The sequence below is a fragment of the Pseudophryne corroboree genome, chromosome 6 (assembly GCF_028390025.1).
Source record: "Pseudophryne corroboree isolate aPseCor3 chromosome 6, aPseCor3.hap2, whole genome shotgun sequence".
Taxonomy (NCBI): Eukaryota; Metazoa; Chordata; class Amphibia; order Anura; family Myobatrachidae; genus Pseudophryne; species Pseudophryne corroboree.
In genome coordinates, this window is record NC_086449.1 from 374,086,841 (window position 1) to 374,108,612 (window position 21,772).

The following is a 21,772-nucleotide window of genomic DNA, read 5'->3' on the forward strand; positions in this document are numbered from 1 at the left end:
CTTGGCGAGCGATAAAGTTGAAAGGTGAAGTACCAACCAATCAGCTCCTGTCATTTTTCAAACACATGGGCAGATGTATTAAGCCTGGAGAAGTGATAAAGTGTAAGGTGATAACGCACCAGCCAGTCCGCTCCTTGACAGGAACAGGAGCTGATTTTCTGGTGTGTTATCACTTTCCACTTTAAAACTACTCCAGGCTTAATACATTTGTCACACAGCCTGTAACATGTCAGTTAGGAGCTGATTGGCTGGTGCTTTATCTCTCTCTGCAAGGCTTAGTACATCTGCCCCATGGTCATTTAACCTCACACATAAAGCTGCGACTAGAGATGTTTCTAGTCTAAGAATTTTATTTGTTGTCATGGTTTGGAAAAGATTAATTAGTCTCAACCTTTCATTTTCCAGGTTTTAATTGAGACATTGGGAGCTCTGGGAGCCCAATGTAGATGGGCTGCCTGCAACATCTACTCCACTCTGAATGAAGTGGCTGCTGCTCTGGCTGAGAGTGGTAAGTGATGGGGACGTTCTATAGGCCTTTGTCCTGTGCAACAGAAAGTGTATGCAATATTCATAGTTAGAACGGGATGCGGTCAAGATGCCGCCGGCCGGAATCCCGGCGGTCGAAATACCAACGCCGGAATCCCGACTGCCACAATCCCAACATATTCTCCCTCCGTGGGTGTCCACGACACCCATAGAGGGAGAATATAATAGTGTGCCGAGCGTAGCAAGGCACCGTGCCCGCAGCGTGGCTCGCGAAGCGAGCCCGCAAGGAGCTGCGTTCCGCTCGCCACCCCTGTCGGGATTGTGTGGTCGGGATTCCGGCGTCTGTATTTCGACCGCCGGGATTCCGGCCGGCGGCATTTAGTACTGATCCTGTTAGAACATGTGCATTCCAAACTGCTCTGCATCATGTCCTACGTGTCTTCAAAATAGTGTTCTGCTACAGATGCTTCATAGATACTATGCTCATGAAAATAATGGCCCTGCTTTATTTGTTATTTTCATACAAGCTTTTATTATTTATTTTTAAGAGTATTAAAATATTTAGCTAAATAATGTAAAACATTACTCGTCTTGTTTTTATCTGACATCTGTGTGAACCTACCTCCTGTTTGCTTGGCTAAGATGGCTAAATGTTTTACCAGACTCCCATGGATACTGTCAACTGGCTGTTCTTTTTTTTTTTTAAATAATTACTTAATATCTGGATGACAATTTGCAGATATTTGGGATTCGTTTTGCCTTGTTTGTGTATTTTCAAATATAATGCATCACGTATCTTTGAATGGATATCCGGATGGTAGGTCGACATGAATTAGGGCGGCAGTCAATTAACGTGTCGACACAGGAAAAGTTGATATGTTAAAATGGTCGATGTGACACATGTCGACGTGACATTTTTACATTATTATTTTTAACTTTTTCATACTTTACCACTCACGTGGACTACGATTGGGGATAGTATTCGCTCGCCATGCAAGGGGGCACTGTGCACTAATTGGGTTTCCTGGTCGTGTTAAGCAAAAAAACTACACCAAAAAAGTATAATAATGTCCCGTGTTGTCCATTTTCATGTGTCAACCTTTTTCCCTGTGATGACCATGTCAGTGTTGACCAATAGTGACTGTAGACCTAATTGACTTTCGACCTAATTCAGGTCGACTCATTGAACGATAACCCTTTGAATGCACCATTAACTACTTTAAATGAGCTTTCTTTTTTTCTTGCTTCACTGTAAGTGGCAACATTAATTTGAGCACAGTCTGGGACAGTGTTTTATTTTATTTTTTTGTTCTGTGATATGAAAGGGAGTAAATAAAATTGTGCCTGATGTGTATTTCCTCCACTGTCAGGGTTCCCAGTATTCTCTTGGAAGGGAGAGTCTGAAGACGACTTCTGGTGGTGTATTGACCGCTGTGTGAATGTTGAAGGTTGGCAGCCTAACATGGTGAGTCTAATTGTTAACTAATCAATTGGTGTATACATGAAGTCCTATGGTAACTGTAGTTTATGGAAACCAGTTTTTTTTAACTTATTTATCAGAAATGATATTATAATTGCACTTCTGTCATAGCAGTCTTTTCTATTTAGTGTATACTAGACAAATATCATATGGTTGGAAACAAAGTTTAATGGATACATAATGACCTTCTGCACTGAATGACTAGAGCTTGTTGTCTATGTTCTGTTATAATAAATTAGATCTGCAGTTTAATACCATCTGTGCTTTTGTTTGCTTAACTTGTGCAAGAGCTACTGCAATTGCAATGCCACAAACTTCCCAGTCCTTCTGTAAATACTCTATTTTAATCATAAGGCAGTCAGTTATGTTTACAAATCCTCTTGTCCATCAGTGATATGGTATGTGTAGCTCTCTTTTTATAATATTTTTACATGATATTTTTAATTTAAATTTTCATAGCACATCATGCCCAATAGGTTTACATCTTTCAACTTGGAAGGTCTTTATTTTATCCAGTAATCAGAATGCTGCGTCCTTTTACATTGTAATAATGTTTGTATTGTTCAATATGAATGTTCCGGATACGTCATTGTGTTGTGTTTTTGTTGTCTTTTTCTTGGAATGTAAAATGCACCAGGAAGGAACGTGCCTGGTTTAACAATTTCTCCTACAAACTCAGAATAGTCTTATAAGGAACTATAAAGCTTCAGCTATTTTCAAGCAGTTTGTTTTATGAGATATTATCAGTCCATGGGTGGTGGTGGTTTCCCTACATCACTGTTGGCTGTGAAACAGAACATCAATCATCCTGATCACATCACAATGGCTGCAATGAAATAAGCCGGGATCTTTAATTGACCTGCAGGGTACAACTGGACAGACCTGCCAAAAAGTGAGAGTTGCCTGGATACATGTTGGACAAGGAGGAAGATGTGGAGATGTGTTGTAGCATTTTAATGAGTAAATTAAGTAATATAAAAATGGCCTTTTCAAACTTGTTCTCCACTCTTACGGTGTACTGATCAGCGTTGACAAGTGTTACGCTTGTACAGAGTGCTTGTAGCAGTGTTTTGAATAAGCGTTTCAATAATTAAATGCATATTATACCATGAACGTTTGAGGGAAACTAGCAACAGTGTAGTTGTAAACTTAACCTCATTAAGTTTTCATAGGAAACTGTTTACATTTAGGGTGAGTTCAGTTAACTGTGGTAAGTTACTGTGTGCTAATCGATCCCCTGGAGATATTCAGTTAGCCCCGAAGCCAGGCGTCAGGGATTTTTTTCCCCCTTGCCTTAGGCAGGGGGAAACAATACCCCCCCCCCCCCCCCCCCCCCTCGATTGCTCTGAGGGTTAATAGGTGGCGCAATGGGGTTAACGCGCAAATCTGAACTTTTGATGGATTCTGTGAGTTAATGCCTATTAATACATTGAGGGGGAACTTAAATGTTTGAAAAGTCAGTTGGGTGTCTGTTTTTTTCCTGTCTATTAGATAGGAAAAACAGACACCCAACTGACTTTTCAAACAATTGAATATCCCCCATTAAGTTAATGGATGTCAACAAGCCTGCTGGGCAGCTAATTGAATAACGCTACCAAGGCTACCTCCAGTTTTTAACCACGGTACTGTACCGCAGGTAATTGAATCTCCCCCTTAGTGTGTTCTGTTGTCTCATTGGGTTGTTCCAAGTAATGCTGCTTTCAGATCGCAAATGCCGGATCCCACCCGGTAAGAGAAACGTGTCCTTACCGGGTGGGATCCGGCATTTGCTCTTCTTTGCTGGCTTTCCGACACTGCAATATACCAGGTCGGTTGCCATAGCAGCGGGGGGTGCAGCAGCAGCGGGGTTGGAGGCGGCGCTGGGAGATAAGCTCATCTCCTGCGCCGCCTCTCCCTATGCTGTGAATGGGAGCCATGTCGCATCGAAACGGCTCCCATTCACACTGCACCTGACCCAGTATTCAACCCGGTAATAACCCTTCTTTTTAACCGGGTTGAATTACCGGGTCAGGCGACCCGCTAATTCGGCAAAAGTGCTTTCACATCGCACACTGACCCGTTTCGACGCGGCAATATGCCGTGTCGATACCGGGTTATTTGTGCTATGTGAAAGGGGTATTAGTGTGTCAGTTTGCTTGACTGCATTAATAACTAACCTGCTCTAATTGTACACCTGCAGATAAACTATAATCCTGTTCTGAATCTAATAGTATATGCAGTACATTATTCCATTATATTTAATGTTATAATGCACATTTAGTATTAATTTTTTTTTAAAGATTTTTTTATTGGGGTACTGCTGTTAAACAGCATAGTGTACCTTTCTTTGTGGATAGTTGCTGTTAGACCCTACTGTATATTTGCATATTGTCTACAATGCTTCAGCGACCAACATTGAATAAGGTTGAAGAAAATAACTTAATTTCTCTAACGTCCTAGAGGATGCTGGGACTCCGTAAGGACCATGAGGAATAGACGGGCTCCACGGGAGACATGGGCACTTTAAGAAAGACTTTAGACTCTGGGTGTGCACTGGCTCCTTCCTCTATGCCCATCCTCCAGACCTCAGTTTTAGACTGTGCCCAGAGGTAGATGGGTGCACTCCAGGGAGCTCTCCTGAGTTTCCTGCTAAGAAAGCATTTTGTTAGGTTTTTTCTTATTTTCAGGGAGCTCTGCTGGCAACAGACTCCCTGCATCAAGGGACTGAGCAGAGAGGAGCAGACCTACTTAAATGATAGGCTCTGCTTCTCGGCTACTGGACACCATTAGCTCCAGAGGGAGTGGAACACAGGTTCGTCCTGGGCGTTCATCCCAGAGCCGCGCCGCCGTTCTCCTCACAGAGCCAGAAGAAAGAAGATACTGAGGCAGCAGAAGCCCTCGGGTGCTTCACTGAGGTAACGCACAGCACTGCAGCTGTGCGTCATTGCTCCCATACACCTCACACACTCCGGTCACTGTACGGGTGCAGGGCGCAGGGGGGGGCGCCCTGGGCAGCAATAGAATACCTCTCCTATGGCAAATGACTATATACATGTACAAGTGGGCACTGTACATGTATATAAATGAGCCCCCGCCATATTTTATTAAGTTTGAGCGGGACTGAAGCCCGCCGCCGAGTGGGAGGGGCTTCTACACTCTCTCTCTGTCTCTCCAAAGGGCCTAAAGGGGAACCTGTCTTCAGAAAAGAGTTTTACTGTGTGTGTGGGTTGTGTCGGTACGCATGTGTCGACATGTTTGACGATGAAGGCTCGCCTAAGGAGGAGGGGGAGTGCATGATTGTCAGGTCGCCGTCGGCAACGCCGACACCGGAATGGATGGATATGTGGAATGTCTTGAATGCTAATGTAAATTTATTGCATAAGAGATTAGACAAGACTGAGGCTAGGGATCAGTCAGGTAGTCAGACCATGCCTGTCCCAGTGGCACCGGGACCTTCTGGGTCTCAGAAACGCACATTATCCCAGATCACTGACACAGATACCGACACGGATTCAGATTCCAGTGTCGACTATGAGGATGCAAAATTACAGCCAAAAGTGGCTAAAGGTATTCGTTACATGATCATTGCTATTAAAGAGGTTTTGCATATTACTGAGGAACCCCCTGTCCCTGACACGAGGGTACACATGTATAAAGAGAAAAAGCCTGAGATCACCTTTCCGTCCTCATTTGAGCTAAGCGAATTGTGCGAAAAGGCTTGGGAATCTCCAGACAGGAGGCTACAAGTTCCCAAAAGGATTCTTATGGCGTATCCCTTCCCACAAAAGAACAGGATACGATTGGAATCTTCGCCTAAAGTAGACAAGGCGTTGACGCGCTTATCCAAGAAGGTGGCACTGCCTTCCCAGGATACTGCTACCCTCAAGGATCCTGCGGATCGTAAGCAGGAAGTTACCATGAAGTACATTTACACACATTCTGGTACTATTGTTAAGCCGGCTATGGCGTCGACCTGGGTTTGTAGTGCTGTCTCAGAATGGACAGATTCCTTGTCTACGGAGATTGAGACCCTAGACAAGGATACCATTCTAATGACCCTAGAGCATATCAAGGATGCTGCATTATATATGAGGGATGCTCAAAGAGACATTTGTTTACTACGCTCCAGAATAAATGCTATGTCTATTTCTGCTAGGCGACTCCTGTGGACCCGGCAGTGGACGGGGGATGCCGACTCAAAGCGGTATATGGAGTCGTTGCCGTACAAGGGGGAGGAGTTGTTTGGAGAAGGCCTCTCGGCCCTTGTCTCTACTGCTACGGCTGGTAAATCTAATTTTTTACCTTATGTTCCCCCACAACATACTAAGAAGGCACCTCATTACCAGATGCAGTCCTTTCGTTCAAATAAAAGCAAAAAGGTACGGGGATCGTCCTTTCTTGCCAGAGGTAAGGGCAAGGGAAAAAAGCTGCACACAGCTAGTTCCCAGGAGCATAAGTCCCCCCCCTACGTCTGCAAAATCCACCGCATGACGCTGGGGCTTCCCTGGGGGGGGCCAGATCAAGTGGGGGCACGTCTTCGTTTTTTCAGCCACGTCTGGGTTCACTCACAGGTGGATCCCTGGGCAATAGAGATTGTTTCTCAGGGATACAGGCTGGAATTCGAAGAGGTGCCTCCTCGCCGGTTTTTCAAATCGGCTCTCCCGGCTTCTCCCTCAGAAAGGGAGTTAGTGTTAACTGCAATTCAAAAATTGTACCTGCAACAGGTGATAGTCAAGGTTCCTCTTCTCCAGCAAGAAAAGGGGTATTACTCAATCCTGTTTGTGGTTCCGAAACCGGACGGTTCGGTCAGACCCATTTTGAATCTAAAATCCCTGAACCTGTACTTGAAAAAGTTCAAGATGGAATCGCTCAGAGCAGTCATCGCCAGCCTGGAGAGGGGAGTGGGGGGGGGATTGGATGGTTTCCCTGGACATAAAGGATGCTTACCTTCATGTTCCAGTTTTTCTTCCTCACCAGGCGTTCCTGAGATTTGCGGTGCAGGACTGTCATTACCAATTTCAGACTTTGCCGTTTGGGCTTTCCATGGCCCCAAGATTTTTCACCAAGGTAATGGCGGAAATGATGGTGCTCCTGCGCAAGCAGGGTGTCACAATTATCCCATACTTGGACGATCTCCTCATAAAGGCGAGATCTCGAGAAAAGTTACTGGACAGCGTGTCACTGTCAGTGAGGACGTTGCAACAGCACGGCTGGATTCTCAATATTCCGAAGTCCCAGCTGGTTCCCACAATGCGTCTGACCTTTTTGGGCCTGATTCTGGACACGGAACAGAAAAAGGTGTTTCTTCCGATGGAAAAGGCTCAGTAGCTCATAGCTCTGGTCAGGAACCTATTAAAGCCAAAAAAGGTTTCAGTGCTTCACTGCGCCCGTGTCCTGGGGAAGATGGTGGCATCGTACGAGGCCATCCCCTTCGGCAGGTTCTATGCGAGGACCTTTCAATGGGACCTACTGGACAAATGGTCCGGGTCTCATTTACAAATGCATCAAAGGATCACCCTGTCTCCCAGAGCCAGGATATCTCTCCTGTGGTGGCTGCGCAGTGCTCACCTCCTGGAAGGCCGCAGGTTCGTCATTCAGGACTGGATCCTGGTGACCACGGACGCGAGCCTCCGAGGTTGGGGAGCAGTCACACAGGGAAGAAATTTCCAAGGACTTTGGTCAAGTCAAGAGACTGGTCTTCACATCAACATCCTGGAACTAAGGGCCATATACAACGCCCTACGTCAAGCGGAGATCTTACTTCGCAATCGACCAGTTCTGATCCAGTCAGACAACATCACCGCAGTAGCTCATGTAAACCGCCAAGGTGGCACAAGGAGCAGAGTGGCAATGGCGGAAGTCACCAGAATTCTTCGCTGGGCGGAGAATCATGTAAGCGCTCTGTCAGCAGTGTTCATTCCGGGAGTGGACAACTGGGAAGCGGACTTCCTCAGCAGACACGATCTGCATCCGGGAGAGTGGGGACTTCATCAGGAAGTCTTCACGCACATTGCAAGTCGGTGGGGACTACCCCAAATAGACATGATGGCATCCCGTCTCAACAAAAAGCTACAACGGTATTGCGCCAGGTCAAGAGACCCTCAGGCGGTAGCTGTGGACGCCCTAGTGACACCGTGGGTGTTCCAGTCGGTCTATGTGTTTCCTCCTCTCCCTCTCATACCCAAGATGTTGAGGATAATAAGAAGAGGAGTGAGAACAATTCTCATTGTTCCAGATTGGCCAAGAAGGACCTGGTATCCGGATCTGCAAGAAATGCTCACAGAAGATCCGTGGCCTCTTCCTCTAAGGCAGGACCTGTTACAACAAGGTCCCTGTCTGTTCCAAGACTTAACGCGGCTGCGTTTGACGGCATGGAGGTTGAACGCCGGATCCTAGCGGAAAAGGGCATTCCGGATGAGGTCATTCCTACTCTGATAAAGGCTAGGAAGGACGTGACAGCAAAACATTATCACCCAATATGGCGTAAATATGTTTCTTGGTGTGAGGCCAGGAATGCTCCTACGGAAGAATTCCATCTAGGCCGTTTTCTTCACTTCCTACAAACTGGAGTGAATTTGGGCCTAAGATTAGGCTCCATTAAAGTTCAGATTTCGGCCTTATCCAATTTCTTTCAAAGGGAATTGTCCTCTTTACCTGAAGTACAGACTTTTGTGAAGGGAGTACTGCATATTCAGCCTCCTTTTGTACCTCCGGTGGCGCCTTGGGACCTTAACATGGTGTTAAGTTTCCTTAAGTCGCATTGGTTTGAACCACTTAAACAGTGGAGTTGAAATATCTCACTTGGAAGGTGGTCATGTTGTTAGCCTTGGCTTCGGCTAGGCGAGTTTCGGAATTGGCGGCTTTATCACATAAAAGCCCCTATCTGGTTTTCCATATGGATAGAGCGGAGTTGCGGACCCGTCCTCACTTCCTACCTAAGGTGGTCTCATCCTTTCATATGAACCAACCTATTATCGTGCCTGTGGCTACACGTGACTTGGAGGATTCAGAGTCCCTTTATGTGGTCAGGGCTTTGAAAATTTACGTGGCCAGAACGGCTAGGAGTAGAAAAACAGAAGCACTGTTTGTCCTGTATGCAGCCAACAAGGTTGGCGGCCCTGCTTCAAAGCAGACTATTGCTCGCTGGATCGGTGACACGATTCAGCAGGCGCATTCTACGGCGGGATTGCCGTTATCGAAATTGGTTAAGGCCCATTCCACTAGGAAGGTGGGCTCGTCTTGGGCGACTGCCCGAGGGGTCTCGGCACTACAGCTATGCCGAGCTGCTACTTGGTCGGGGTCAAACACCTTTGCAAAGTTCTATAAGTTTGATACCCTGGCTGAGGAGGACCTCCTGTTTGCTCAATCGGTGCTGCAGAGTCATCCGCACTCTCCCGCCCGTTTGGGAGCTTTGGTATAATCCCCATGGTCCTTACGGAGTCCCAGCATCCTCTAGGACGTTAGAGTAAATAAGATTTTACACTTACCGGTAAATCTATTTCTCGTAGTCCGTAGAGCAGTGATTTTCAACCTTTTTTTTTACTCGCGGCACACCAAACAATATTTTAAAATTGCCAAGGCACACCATCAGTTCCCCACAGGAAAAAACAAAAAACACACATTGGCCCTCACAGTAAAAAATAATAAAAAAAAAAATCCACACATACATCGGCATACACAGAAAGAACAATCACATTGCTCCTCACATAAATCCTATTGCTCCCCACATGAATTATTCACATTGTTCCCCCCATAAATCCTTATTCTCCCTACATAAATCCTATTGTTCCCCAAAGGAGAAAAAAAAAAGAACAAATATTAGCCCTCCTCCACGTCCCTCAGTGGCGGGGGTTGTTCATAGTGAAGTGCTGCGAATACTGAGCAGCGGGCGGTGGCCAGGTGTGGATGTGGGCGGGCAAGGAAAGCTGTGTTTGCAGGCAGGAACTGGAAGATATGTGTGCAGGTGGGTGGGCTGGCTGAGTGGTGGGATGCTGCGGCCGTGGTCTATGATATCACACCGCCGGTCTCCAAGGTATACGTCACGGCCGGAGCACGACTGATCCTCTAAGAGCCCGGGCCAACAGTTCACTCTGAAGGTGCAGGAAGCTGCTCTGGCTCCGCAGCACACCTTGCAACTGGTTGCGGCACACTAATGTGCCACGGCACACTGGTTGAAAAAGCCTGCCGTAGAGGATGCTGGGCGCCCGTCCCAAGTGCGGACTTCTTCTGCAAGACTTGTATATAGTTGTTGCTTACATAAGGGTTATATTATAGTTCATCGGTTTGGACCGAGACTTTGTTGTTTGTGCATACTGTTAACTGGGTAGTTCATCACAAGTTATACGGTGTGATTGGTGTGGCTGGTATGAATCTTGCCCTTGGATTACCAAAATCCTTTCCTCGTACTGTCCATCTCCTCTGGGCACAGTTTCTCTAACTGAGGTCTGGAGGAGGGGCATAGAGGGAGGAGCCAGTGCACACCCAGAGTCTAAAGTCTTTCTTAAAGTGCCCATGGCTCCTGTGGAGCCCGTCTATTCCCCATGGTCCTTACAGAGTCCCAGCATCCTCTACGGACTACGAGAAATAGATTTTACCGGTAAGTGTAAAATCTTATTTTTTATTTTCTTTTTTTTTTTTTTTTTTTTTATATCAATAGTTTTTATTGAAAGAGATAAGCAATTTTTTTATGGGGTACAAAATAAAGAAAGGGAAAAGAAAAACCAGGGAGGGTGATACAACATTACAATGCATTGCAAGGATATGAACACAGGTTATACATATAGGGGAGGAGGGGGGGGGAGGGTAGGAGTCCAGACTTGAGTCAGGGGAGTTGTACATCGGGGTCTAATGGGCATATTACATCAGAGAACGGAGAGGCACATATAGAATCTATACATTGCGGTATGATAGGAATGACCTAATCTTAGTGGGCAGCATTCATTGGTATTCATTGGTACTCGGTAGAGGGAGGGATCGGGAGGGAGATCTAGATGGTGGCTCCCTTTGGCGGGGGGACGGAGGGGTAATTGCCTGGTATTGGGGGGGGTATAGTAGGGGGGGGGGTATGGTTTAAGTCAGGCTACATTTGTTTGCACGGACGGACTTGTTGGGGGAGTGGTAGGGTTATGAAAATATTGGGACCCTTCCGTCGAAGAGACAAAGCTTTGCCACATTGACCATCTCGCTTTGAGGGAGGAGTAGTTGAGGGAGGAGGAGGCTGAATCCGTTTCCATAAGGAAATGGTGATTTATCTTATGAATAGCTCTCACCAGGATAGGGGGAGTGGGTTGTTTCCACATTTGGGCTAGGTTTGCTCGCGCGGCTATCAGGATGTGACCCAGGACATATCTGGCATCCGGGGTTATTGATGGAGGGACAACTTGCAGCAGTGCTAGAGTTGGGTCTGGTGCCAGACGAGTGGACAGAACTTTATTTATTAGCTCAAAAACATCTAGCCAATATTTAGTGATCTTAGGGCACGTCCAGAATATGTGGAAGAGGTGACCCACTGAACCACAAAGTCTCCAGCACTTATTACTGTGGGAGGGCCAGAATTTATGGATACGCTCTGGGGTCTGGTAAATTCTGTTCACCAGTTTTATATGCATTTCAGTGTGATTTAAGCACTGGGACATAGAGTACGAGATTAAGAAAACTCGGCGCCAGTCATTGGGGGATAGGATTTTGCCCAAGTCCTGTTCCCATTTCTTTTGGGCATTTGATTTGGGGGGGGAGGTAGGAGTTAGCCGGAGCTTATACCAGTATGTGATGTCACCTTTGGTTTCTGGTAGGGAAAGGCGAGAAAATATGGTGTGTGGGCTTGTGAGGGGCGATGGGTTGGTAGGAGGAATCGTCTTCCACCAATGTGCTACTTGCATATAATGGAAAAGTTCTGAAGCTGGGAGTGAGTATTGTGACTGGAGAGTTGAGAAGGGTTTTAGGTAGAGTCCATCGAGTAAGTCGCCTAGGAGTAATATTCCTGCGCGTTTCCATTTGGATAGGTTGAGGTTGGGGATCATCTGTGCTAATGTAGAGATGGATATCTGGGGGAAAAGGGAGATGGTGGATGCTAGGGAGGCTGATAGGGAGTCCCAGGCTTGTAGGGCGGCTTGCGTGGAGGGGAGGAGGGACGTTTGGGTAGGCCGGAGCGATTTTGGAATGCGGAAAAGGTCAGCTAGAGGGATTGGATTTGACCTTATTTGTTCTAGCTCCCTCCAACCAGTGTGTGATCGGGGTGAGAAATAGTGTTTAATGGGGGCTAAGAGGGAAGCTTCCTGGTAAAGTGGAATATTGGGTATGTTGAGACCTCCAAGCGCTCTGGGCAGGGTCATTCTTGAGAGAGCCATTAAGGGTGGTTTTGAGGACCAGATGTATTTAGTCATAATAGAAGAGCAGGTTTGAATGGCTTTCTTTGGGAAGGGATATGGTATTGTGCGGAAGAGATACATGAGTTTAGGCAATAAGGACATTTTAAATGCCGCCATCCGTCCCAGCCAAGAGACCTCATAGGAAGACCAGGCTTTCGTAAGTGCTTCTAATGACTCAATCAGGGGGGTTAAGTTGACAGAGAAGGCGTCTGCAGTGGAGATAGGGATATTGATACCCAGGTATTTTATCGTGCTAGATCGCCAGTTGTATGGAAAGGAGGCTTGGAGTGTTGGGATGGAATGAGATAGGTTGAGGGGAAGGGCGTCTGTTTTAGTTGTATTTAATTTATAGTAAGATGCAAGGCTATAGGCATCTAGGACAGAATGTAGGACTGGGAGAGTTGTAGTAGGGTTAGAAATAAAGAGGAGGACGTCATCTGCGAAGAGACTCAGTTTGTGTAAGGATGTGCCAATTCGAATCGGAGGTATGTGAGGGTTGTCTCTCATTTTAGTTGCCAGGGGTTCGATTGATAAAACAAAGATTAGAGGGGATAGGGGGCAGCCTTGTCTGGTGCCATTCGTGATAGGGAAAGGGTCGGATAAGAAGCCCCCGTTGTATACCCGGGCCGTAGGAGAGCTGTACAGTGCTAGGATAGAGGAGAGGATACGGTCTTTGAATCCGAATCTTAGAAGGGTTTGGCGCATGTACATCCAATTTAATCTATCAAAGGCCTTCTCAGCGTCTAGTGATAGCAAAAGAAGGCCCTGGTCTCCAGCTAGGGAATCTATCAAGTTGAAGACCCGGCGTGTATTGTCAGACGGTTGTCTCCCAGGGACGAATCCAGTCTGGTCCTGGTGTATCAGGGAGGGGAGGAACTTGTTGATGCGTGTGGCAATCATTTTGGCATATAATTTGATATCGCAGTTTAGGAGCGCTATTGGTCGGTAGTTATGTACAAAGGCGGGGTCTTTTCCGGGTTTAGGAATTGTGACAATACGCGCTTCTAAGAGTTCTGAGGGGAGGGAACCGTGGTCTGAGAATGTGTTAAATAGTGTAGTCAGGAGGGGAGAGAGGGCGACATGGAAAGTAGAATAAAAGTCAGAAACAAAGCCGTCTGGGCCGGGTGCTTTATTCTTGGGTGTGGACTTAATTGCTGCCGAAATTTCATCTTCGGACCACGTGGAATTCAAAGAGGCCAGCTGGTCCTGTGTGAGGGATGGAAGGGAAAGACCTTCTAGAAAAGAGGAAATAGACGGAGGGGTGGGTTGAGGAGTGGAAGGGTCAGTTGCTAGGTTATATAATTTGGCGTAATAGTTTGCAAATTGGTTCGTAATATCTTTGGGGTTCAAGATTTTTTGTTTGGTGGGAGAGTAGATACATTTAATTTTATTCCTAGCTTGTTGGACACGTAGTTTGCGTGCTAGCATTTTGCCTGCTTTGTTACCTAGTAGATAAAATTTGTGGCGCATTCTATTCAAGGCTGCTTGGGTGCGAGCGAGGAGCAACTTTTGTAGCTGGCCTCGGACTTTGGAGATCTCGATTTTAAGTGTTTTGGAGGGGAGGGCCCTATTCTTGGTCTCGAGGTCCAGCAGGTCGTCCTCCAGTGTCTTTTGCTTTTGTTGGGCTTGTTTTTTGAGAGTGGCGCCGGCTTGAATAGCGGCACCTCGTGTAACGGCTTTAAAGGCACACCAATGGATGATAGGGGAGGTATCTTGGGGTGAGTTCGTGGCTAAGTAGGAGTCAATGGAGTCAGTGATTATTTTTTTTGACAAGGGGTTATTTAGAAGATAGGGATATAGGCGCCATTGCCGGGAAGGGTTGTGGGTACCCTGGAGATTCCACTGCCAGAGAACTGGGGCGTGGTCCGACCATGTGATTGGTAGGATATCTATATTTTTAGTTCTCTGGAGAGACCATTTATCGCATAGAATCAGGTCGATTCTGGAGTAAGAGTTATGGACAAGGGAATGGAATGTGTAGTCTCGTCCTGAGGGGTTTTGTGTCCTCCAGACGTCGTATAGGTCGAATTCTGCAAGCAAGTTGCGGAAGGCAAGGGATGGGCCAGAGGTGGTGGATGGGGCAGGGTGGGGGAAGTGGCGGGACTTATCCAATTTAGGGTCTAGGACAAGGTTATAGTCACCCAAAACTACTAAGGAGCCCTTTAGTGCATTCCGTATAGTGAGGAATAGTTTTCTCAGAAAGGGGACCTGGTTAGAGTTAGGCGCGTATAAAGATACTAGGGTAACTGGCTTGTCATCGAGGAGACCTGTGAGGATAATGTATCGGCCATTTTTGTCTGAGATTTGAGAATGGAGGGAAAAAGAGACATTTTTGTTGAAGAGGATGGCCACACCATTTTTTTTGGAAGGACCATTGGCAAAGAAACCTACTGGGAAATAGCTGTTCTTAAAGAGGGGGGGGTTGTTAGAAGAGAAGTGGGTTTCTTGTAGTGCTACTACATCTGCTTTTTGCTGGTGGAAGAAGGAGAGGGCTAGCCTACGCTTATTGGGAGAGTTTAGACCTTTAACATTAAGAGAAATAAGGTTCAGCATTGGTAACCTAGGTTAGGTATGATAAAGGGAGGTCTCTGATGGTCTATTGAGGCGTATCTGTACCGAGTACTGATGGACAGTGGAAGGGAGGAGCGTGGGCCGAGTCTGGAGCTCGGGAGGAGGGGGGGGATGTGGGGAAGACATGGATCAAGATTAAAACGAGTGGGGAGGAGGTAACCAACAAAAAGAAAAAGAAAAGGTCCGGTATATTGGACCTGCATGACTACTGCAGGGGAAAGGGAAAACATTCGGGGGTTTGCAGTAGTACGGAAAAAGGTGGGGGCGGGCTGGGTAAACCTGCGCCGCCACTCAATAAACACTTCTAAAATAATTACCCTAGGGCGCTAAAATCTTATGTGGACAATTGGAGTTAGGAAATATTTGCACCCTAGAACATGAACAGGTAAATAGTAGGTGTCTGTAACTGAAACCGTAACCGGGCGTTAAGTCGCCCAATGAAAATAAATCAACATTTAAACAACATGTGAGGGAGTAGTCCCGTAACTTGTGGGTCTATAAGACAAACTTATAATAAGACATATCATGTCAATTATAGGAAGAGACATAAAAAGGATATTTTCAGTTCCCCCATTCAGGGGGGAGAAGGTCTGCAGCCTCCGCGGACCCAAGGTGTTGGTGGGTGGATTTTGGAAAGGTCCAACTCGGCTATCCACAGACTCAGGAATTCGACCAATCATGGCTGACGGTGGTGGCACGTGCAGATGTAGACGGTTTCGAGATGGAAATGTCCCAGTCCAGCAACAACTTCACACCTGCATCCAAAGAGGAGATTATGTATGTCGAGTCTTCATACGAGATTATCAGTTTAACCGGGAATCCCCAACGGTAGCGGATGTCGTGGGATCTCAAAGCGAGGGTAATGGGGGTAAAAGCACGTCTCTTTGCTATGGTAGCGGCTGAGAAGTCTTGGAATATTTGGAGTCCGCCTAGGATATCCGTGTTTTGGGATTCTCTAGCGGCCCTCATAATGCGCTCCTTAACTGGGAAGAAATGGACTCGTATGAGGGTGTCTTTAGGGAGGTCGGACGAGACGGATCGGGGTCTAGGGAGTCGGTGGATACGGTCAATCAGGAGCTCCGAGTCGTCCGCTTTGGGGAGGAGTTTCTTAAATAGGGCAGTGGCGTAGGCTTCCAGATCCGAATTAGGGACTGAGTCTGGGATGCCTCGGATTTTTATGTTGTTCCGCCTTGATCTGTCCTCCATATCTGCCAATTTGGATTTGAATTGGTCCAGATCTTGCTGTTGGCGATCATGGGATGAGAGTAGGTCATTGTGAGAGGAGACCAATTCCTCCATCTTGCGTTCTAAATGATCCGTCCTGTCTCCCAAAACGACCAGCTCAGTTTTGACCTCGCGGATGGCAGAGGTCAGATCTTTAGAGAGTTCAGATTTGAAGGCGGACAAGATCTGGCAGAGAGATCTTACTGTTAGGGGGGCATCCGACTCGCAGTCTACTCCCGATACTGAGAAAGCCGTGGACAAAACAGTGGGGCCCAAGGGGTCCGTTGTGGCAGAGGGAGATGATACGCTTTGTAGAGGGGATATTTGAAGGGATTTACGTGGGGGGTTGGAGACTTTCGGAGGTAATGTCTCCTTTTTCTTTGTGGGAGCCATTTCTCGTCAGTAGCAGCGCACCGTAGATCACAAAGAGACGTGTTTCAGGGGAGAGGCCGGTCAGCTTAAAGTGGTGAAACAGGGGTACTCAGTCACATTTATGGAGGTTTCGTGTTACTCAGACAGGCATGAGTGGCGGCAGCTGGTTAGAGAACGATTACATTATGGAGGACACTATGGACCTTGTGATGGAGGGAGTAATTGCAGGAGCAGATCTGAGCTGGGAGAAAAGCTAAACGTGGCTATCAGACCTAGGTAGGGTGAGAGCTCGGTCCGTCCTGGGGGTGATGCGGCAGAGGTATAGGGTGTACTTTTAGGCCCCGTTCACTTGAGGACTAGGGTGAATCTTAGGGAGGATGTGGGGCTTGGTGTTCGTCGCCCACAAGAGCTGGGTCGCCTCCTCTTGCCCCTATTTGAAATAGGTGCAGGCTGCGGGGGGTATAACTTTCAGCCCCTCTATTATTAAGATAAGAGGGGTATTGTGACGATGTACAGGAGACCTCTCATTACAGGGCGGTAGCTTGTTTGGAGTAACCCCGTCCGGGGGTCTCAAATGCCCCGTTTCTGGAGGCTGCGGCAATGCCCAAGCGTTGGGGTAGGGGAGGCAGAGCGTGCATACAAGGGGGGGCCCTGGGGAGGGTGAGGGAGGGTTAATCACGGCAGCACCGGCCGGACCCCTAGCTAATCAGGGAGTGCAGGGAGAGCACCTCTTACCCTCTGGCTGCCGGCCTCAGCAGCGGATCCGCCTCGGGCACCTCAGTCGCCAGAGGCTGCGGCGCCGATAGAGCGTGTGCCGGGTCAGTCACTGCACGACGCGTCTCCCGGTGCAGGCCCCCGGCAGAGTCCCAGCAAGATGGCGGCCGCACCCGTCTCGGCGCCCGGATCTCCAGAGGGCGACGTTGCCGAACTTCCACGGGGGTTAGTATATGGAGGGGGGAACCAGCAGGCTCCACACAGGGTTCCGCGATCGCCGAGGGGGATCCACCAGCCGTCGGCACGGCTCCAGGGGCACAGGTCGGGACTCGCAGCTACTCCAGGCCCCGGCTTCAGTCCGGGGAGAAGGCCGCAACCCGCGGGAGCGCTTACAAGCACTCCCCGATTCCGCGGCGTCTCCCCAGGGCAGTTCCAACCGGCTGGAGGGCAGTGGGAGAGATGTCCCAGGTTAGATGGGTGAACACAAGTTGGGGAAATATGATTTTGTTGGGGCTATATGCAGGAGCTCCCAAACTGCGTGTCTTGCTCCTTCAACAGCCAAGCCACGCCCCCCTTATTTTCTTTTTTTAATGGTGGAGTTGTGGTTCTATCTAGGTCCTCATAAGAAACTTTATGCTAGCCCTGTGCAGTCTTTTTTTTTTTTTTTTTTCTGGTTTCCAATTTCAGTTTGCAAAGCAATTGTTAAGCCTGTCAGCTCACTTTAGAGAAACATCAGGGGTGTTTTTTCAAAGCTATATGTTTTATACTTGTAAATATTAGATTTCCAGCATTTCATTATAAGGAAAATAAACTTAATACCCCCTGGTGGACACCTTAGGTAACTGTTAGCTACCAGATTAGGCAGTTTTCTGCTGTAATCATTGAAAAATTTATATAGCTATACCCTAATCCCAATTGTTATCTGCTTTTTTCAGATCCTAGATGATGGTGGGGATCTCACACACTGGATATATAAGAAATATCCTAACATGTTTAAAAAAATAAAGGGTATTGTGGAAGAAAGTGTAACAGGTGTACATCGGTAAGTAAAAGTTTGTTACCACAATAATACAATCTATGGTACAAGTTATGGAGTGTGGGTCTAGTGTGTGTATGCAGTGTGAGACTTGCTTTTAGCTTGTATACATACAATGCTGTCCTTTTATCACCACCGCTTCACAAGTCTAAAGAGCCTAAATTATTGTGTTTGTTTTTCTCTTAGGTCCTAGGGGATGCTGGGGTCCATATTAGTACCACGGGGTATAGACTGGTCCACCAGGAGCTAAGAGTTTAACAGTGTGGGCTGGCTCCTCCCTCTATGCCCCTCCTACCAGACTCAGTTTAGAAAATGTGCCCAGAGGAGCCGGTCACAGCTAGGGAAGCTCTACAGAGCTTCTTTAATAAAAGATTTTTTTAGAGTTTATTTTACAGGGAGGCTGCTGGCAACAGCCTCCCTGCATCGTGGGACTGAGGGGGGGGGGGGGGTCACTATCTGCTGACTGGACACTGAGCTCCAGAGGGGATAGATCGCTTCTTGCCGCAGGGGATCGCTCACCCCAGCAGCATGCCGCCACCCCCTTGCAGAGCTAAAGAACGGTGGCGAGTGAGTCATCGGCTCCCTGGCAAGCGGGGAGCCGATGTGAAGATGGCGGCAACAAGGTAAGGAGCGCAGTACTAACTGGAGCGTACCTCCACATTCCCATTTGGTCGCCACATCAGGCTTATCTCAGGTTTGATGCAAAACAAAAAAGAACCAAAAGTAGTTGCCTAGTTGGGCGCACAAAATGAATATGTATTTGATTTGATTTCTTTAAAACTTAGCTTTTATTGCTATACCTTCTAAAATGCCCCCTTTATATGGGGATTACACAGCAAAACATAGAGGTTATAAAATTATTACATACAAACATATAGGTGAAAAGAAAAGATATAAGTGTAGATAGATTTAAAAGGCGGTGATTCCACTATTACTCCAGCAAGGTGTAGGAATGGGATTACTTATGGACCCCCTGAGAGTCTGGAATATATTAACTAACAGAATCCCCCAGTGTATCACTGGAGTTTATTGAAAAAGACAGGGAGAGATATCCCTATTATGAGCCTCGTTAAAGCTATACAGCGAAACGTGCACGTCGGCGTTTCGGCGGCATACCACACTCCTAATTTTTGCAATGGTGTAGATTCTAAATAGATAGAGAGTTAGAACAGACCTCCACCGGCACCCTCGTACATTGAGGTCATTAGAATTAAGTTCAAGTGTCAGTGTTGGTCGTTAGGGAGCAACAGAGAGTGATAGAGAAATGTATTTAATCCACCCAGATAGTATTGTGAACAAATTTTTTTATGTGGCGTTGCCATTAGCAACAGCACTGTGTGGTCGCCGGAAGGTTACCAGTCCATGTGTCAGATCCAGTGCACAATTTATTAATAGCATATCAATATCACAGCAGTACTGCTCTGCTAAGTCGTTAATAGCACCTGTATATGAATGTATTGTTCCGGTCACTTATCAACCAGTGACTAGGTGCATATCTGCCAGTTCTCTAGTACAAGTCAGTGATACGTAAAGGAAGGGAACTGGCTAACATATTCTGAAACATTGTATCTAAGTATAGATGTAGCGGAAGAATACTGTAGCAGTGAATAATAATCCTGTAGGACAAGATAGTAAATACAGGCTGCCACAGTATCCTAGTGTTACAAATCAGTGAGAACCTATAGTAATTCAGGCCTGTTAGATAACAATGTGACCTATCCCTCGACCATTATTATTTTTTCATAATAGGAATATCTCTCCCTGTCTTTTTCAATAAACTCCAGTGATACAGAATATGAGATGAATGTGTGCAATATATCAAAGCAATAAAGAATAAAGATTTATAACATATGTGAACACACAGAAAAACACACATCATATTTACAGCAGCAATTTATTGTGATAAATGAATCTTTACATCTGAACTGGTTAACATATGGTTACCACGAATACCCTGTATATTCCAAACCTGTAATATTCTGTATATGTAATACATGGAATAATTCTTTGAATTGAGACCACTGGTCCTTGTGTGACCAAAGCCACATCACATTGGGGGATTCTGTTAGTTAATATATTCCAGACTCTCAGGGGCTCCAAAAGTAATCCCATTCCTACACCTTGCTGGAGTAATAGTGGAATCGCTGCCTTTTAAATCTATCTACACTTATATCTTTTCTTTTCACCTATATGTTTGTATGTAATTTTTAACCTCTGTTTTGCTGTGTAAACCCCATATAAAGGGGGCATTTTAGAAGGTATAGCAATAAAAGCTAAGTTTTAAAGAAATCAAATCAATACATATTCATTTTGTGCGCCCAACTAGGCAACTACTTTTGGTTCTTTTTTGTTTTGCATTAAATCTGAGTTGTATATGGGATGCACCCCCACACCAATATCTCTATTATTAGAGTGAGACACCTCAATGGGGTTTAACTGGTTGTTGTAATCCAATTGGTTTATTGAGTGTATAGTGTGCAGATACATTTCTCCTTTCTATTCATTATCTCAGGTTTGCACTGTTAGACGATCACTATCCGTTTCAGGCACTGCTATTCGGTCTCTCCACGGCATCGGGGGTCTTCACCAAGGTGATGGCAGAGTTGATGGTTCTCCTCTGCAAGCAGGGGGTGAACATAATTCCATATCTGGACGACCTGCTGATCAAGGCATCGTCCAGGGAGAAGTTGTTAAGGTCCATTGCTCTTACGACGCATCTGCTCAGGGAGCACGGTTGGATCCTGAACCTTCCAAAGTCTTGCCCGGGTATCTGTTAATCAGTGCATCCGCCTTCTGGGGAAGATGGTTGCCTTCTACGAGGCTCTGCAGTACGGAAGTTTTCATGCTCTGTCCTTTCAACTGGATCTCTTGGACTAGTGGTCGGGATCTCGCCTACATATGCACCAGAGGGATACATCTGTCGCCGAAAGCAAGGATTTCACTCCTCTGGTGGCTGCAACTACCTCACCTGGAGGGCCGAAGGTTCGGAGTTCAGGACTGGATCCTTCTAACCACGGAATCAAGTCTAAGAGGTTGGGGAGCAGTCGCTCAGGGGGAAACCTTCCAAGGAAGGTGGTCAAGTCAGGAATCCCTTCTTCCGATAGACATCCTGGAGCTAAGAGCCGTATACATCTGCTTTCTTCAAGCAGCACACCTTCTGCAGGATCGGGCTGTTCAGGAGCAGTCGGACAACGTGACTACAGTGGCCTAGATAAACCCACACGGCGGAACGAAGAGCAGGGCTGCAATGTCAGAGGTGTCAAGAATCCTCTGGGCAGAAAGGCACGCTGTAGCGATGTCAGAAATCTTCATTCCGGGAGTAGACAACTGGGAAGCGGACTTCCTCAGCAGACACGATCTCCATCCAGGAGAGTGGGGCCTCCACCCGGAGGTGTTCGAGGAGGTAACCGGTTGGTGGGGGGTTTCTCACGTAGACATGATGGCCTCCCGCCTCAGCAAGAAGCTGCGGAGGTACTGTTCCAGGTCGAGAGACCCGCAGGCAGTGGCGGTGGACGCACTAGTAACACTGTGGGTGTTCACGTC

The 21,772-nt window shown here is 46.8% G+C and overlaps 1 protein-coding gene across 6 annotated transcripts in view; it reads left to right on the forward strand.

Moving 5' to 3' along the window:
- AHCYL2 (adenosylhomocysteinase like 2) overlaps positions 1-21,772 on the forward strand; it is a 301,797-nt gene that overhangs the window by 208,333 nt on the left and 71,692 nt on the right. For all 6 annotated transcript variants that reach the window (XM_063926721.1, XM_063926723.1, XM_063926722.1 and 3 more), the window contains exons 5-7: positions 406-508; positions 1,857-1,951; positions 18,129-18,235. In XM_063926721.1, the coding sequence (XP_063782791.1) occupies positions 406-508; positions 1,857-1,951; positions 18,129-18,235 (305 nt within the window). The remainder of the gene's footprint in view (positions 1-405; positions 509-1,856; positions 1,952-18,128; positions 18,236-21,772) is intronic.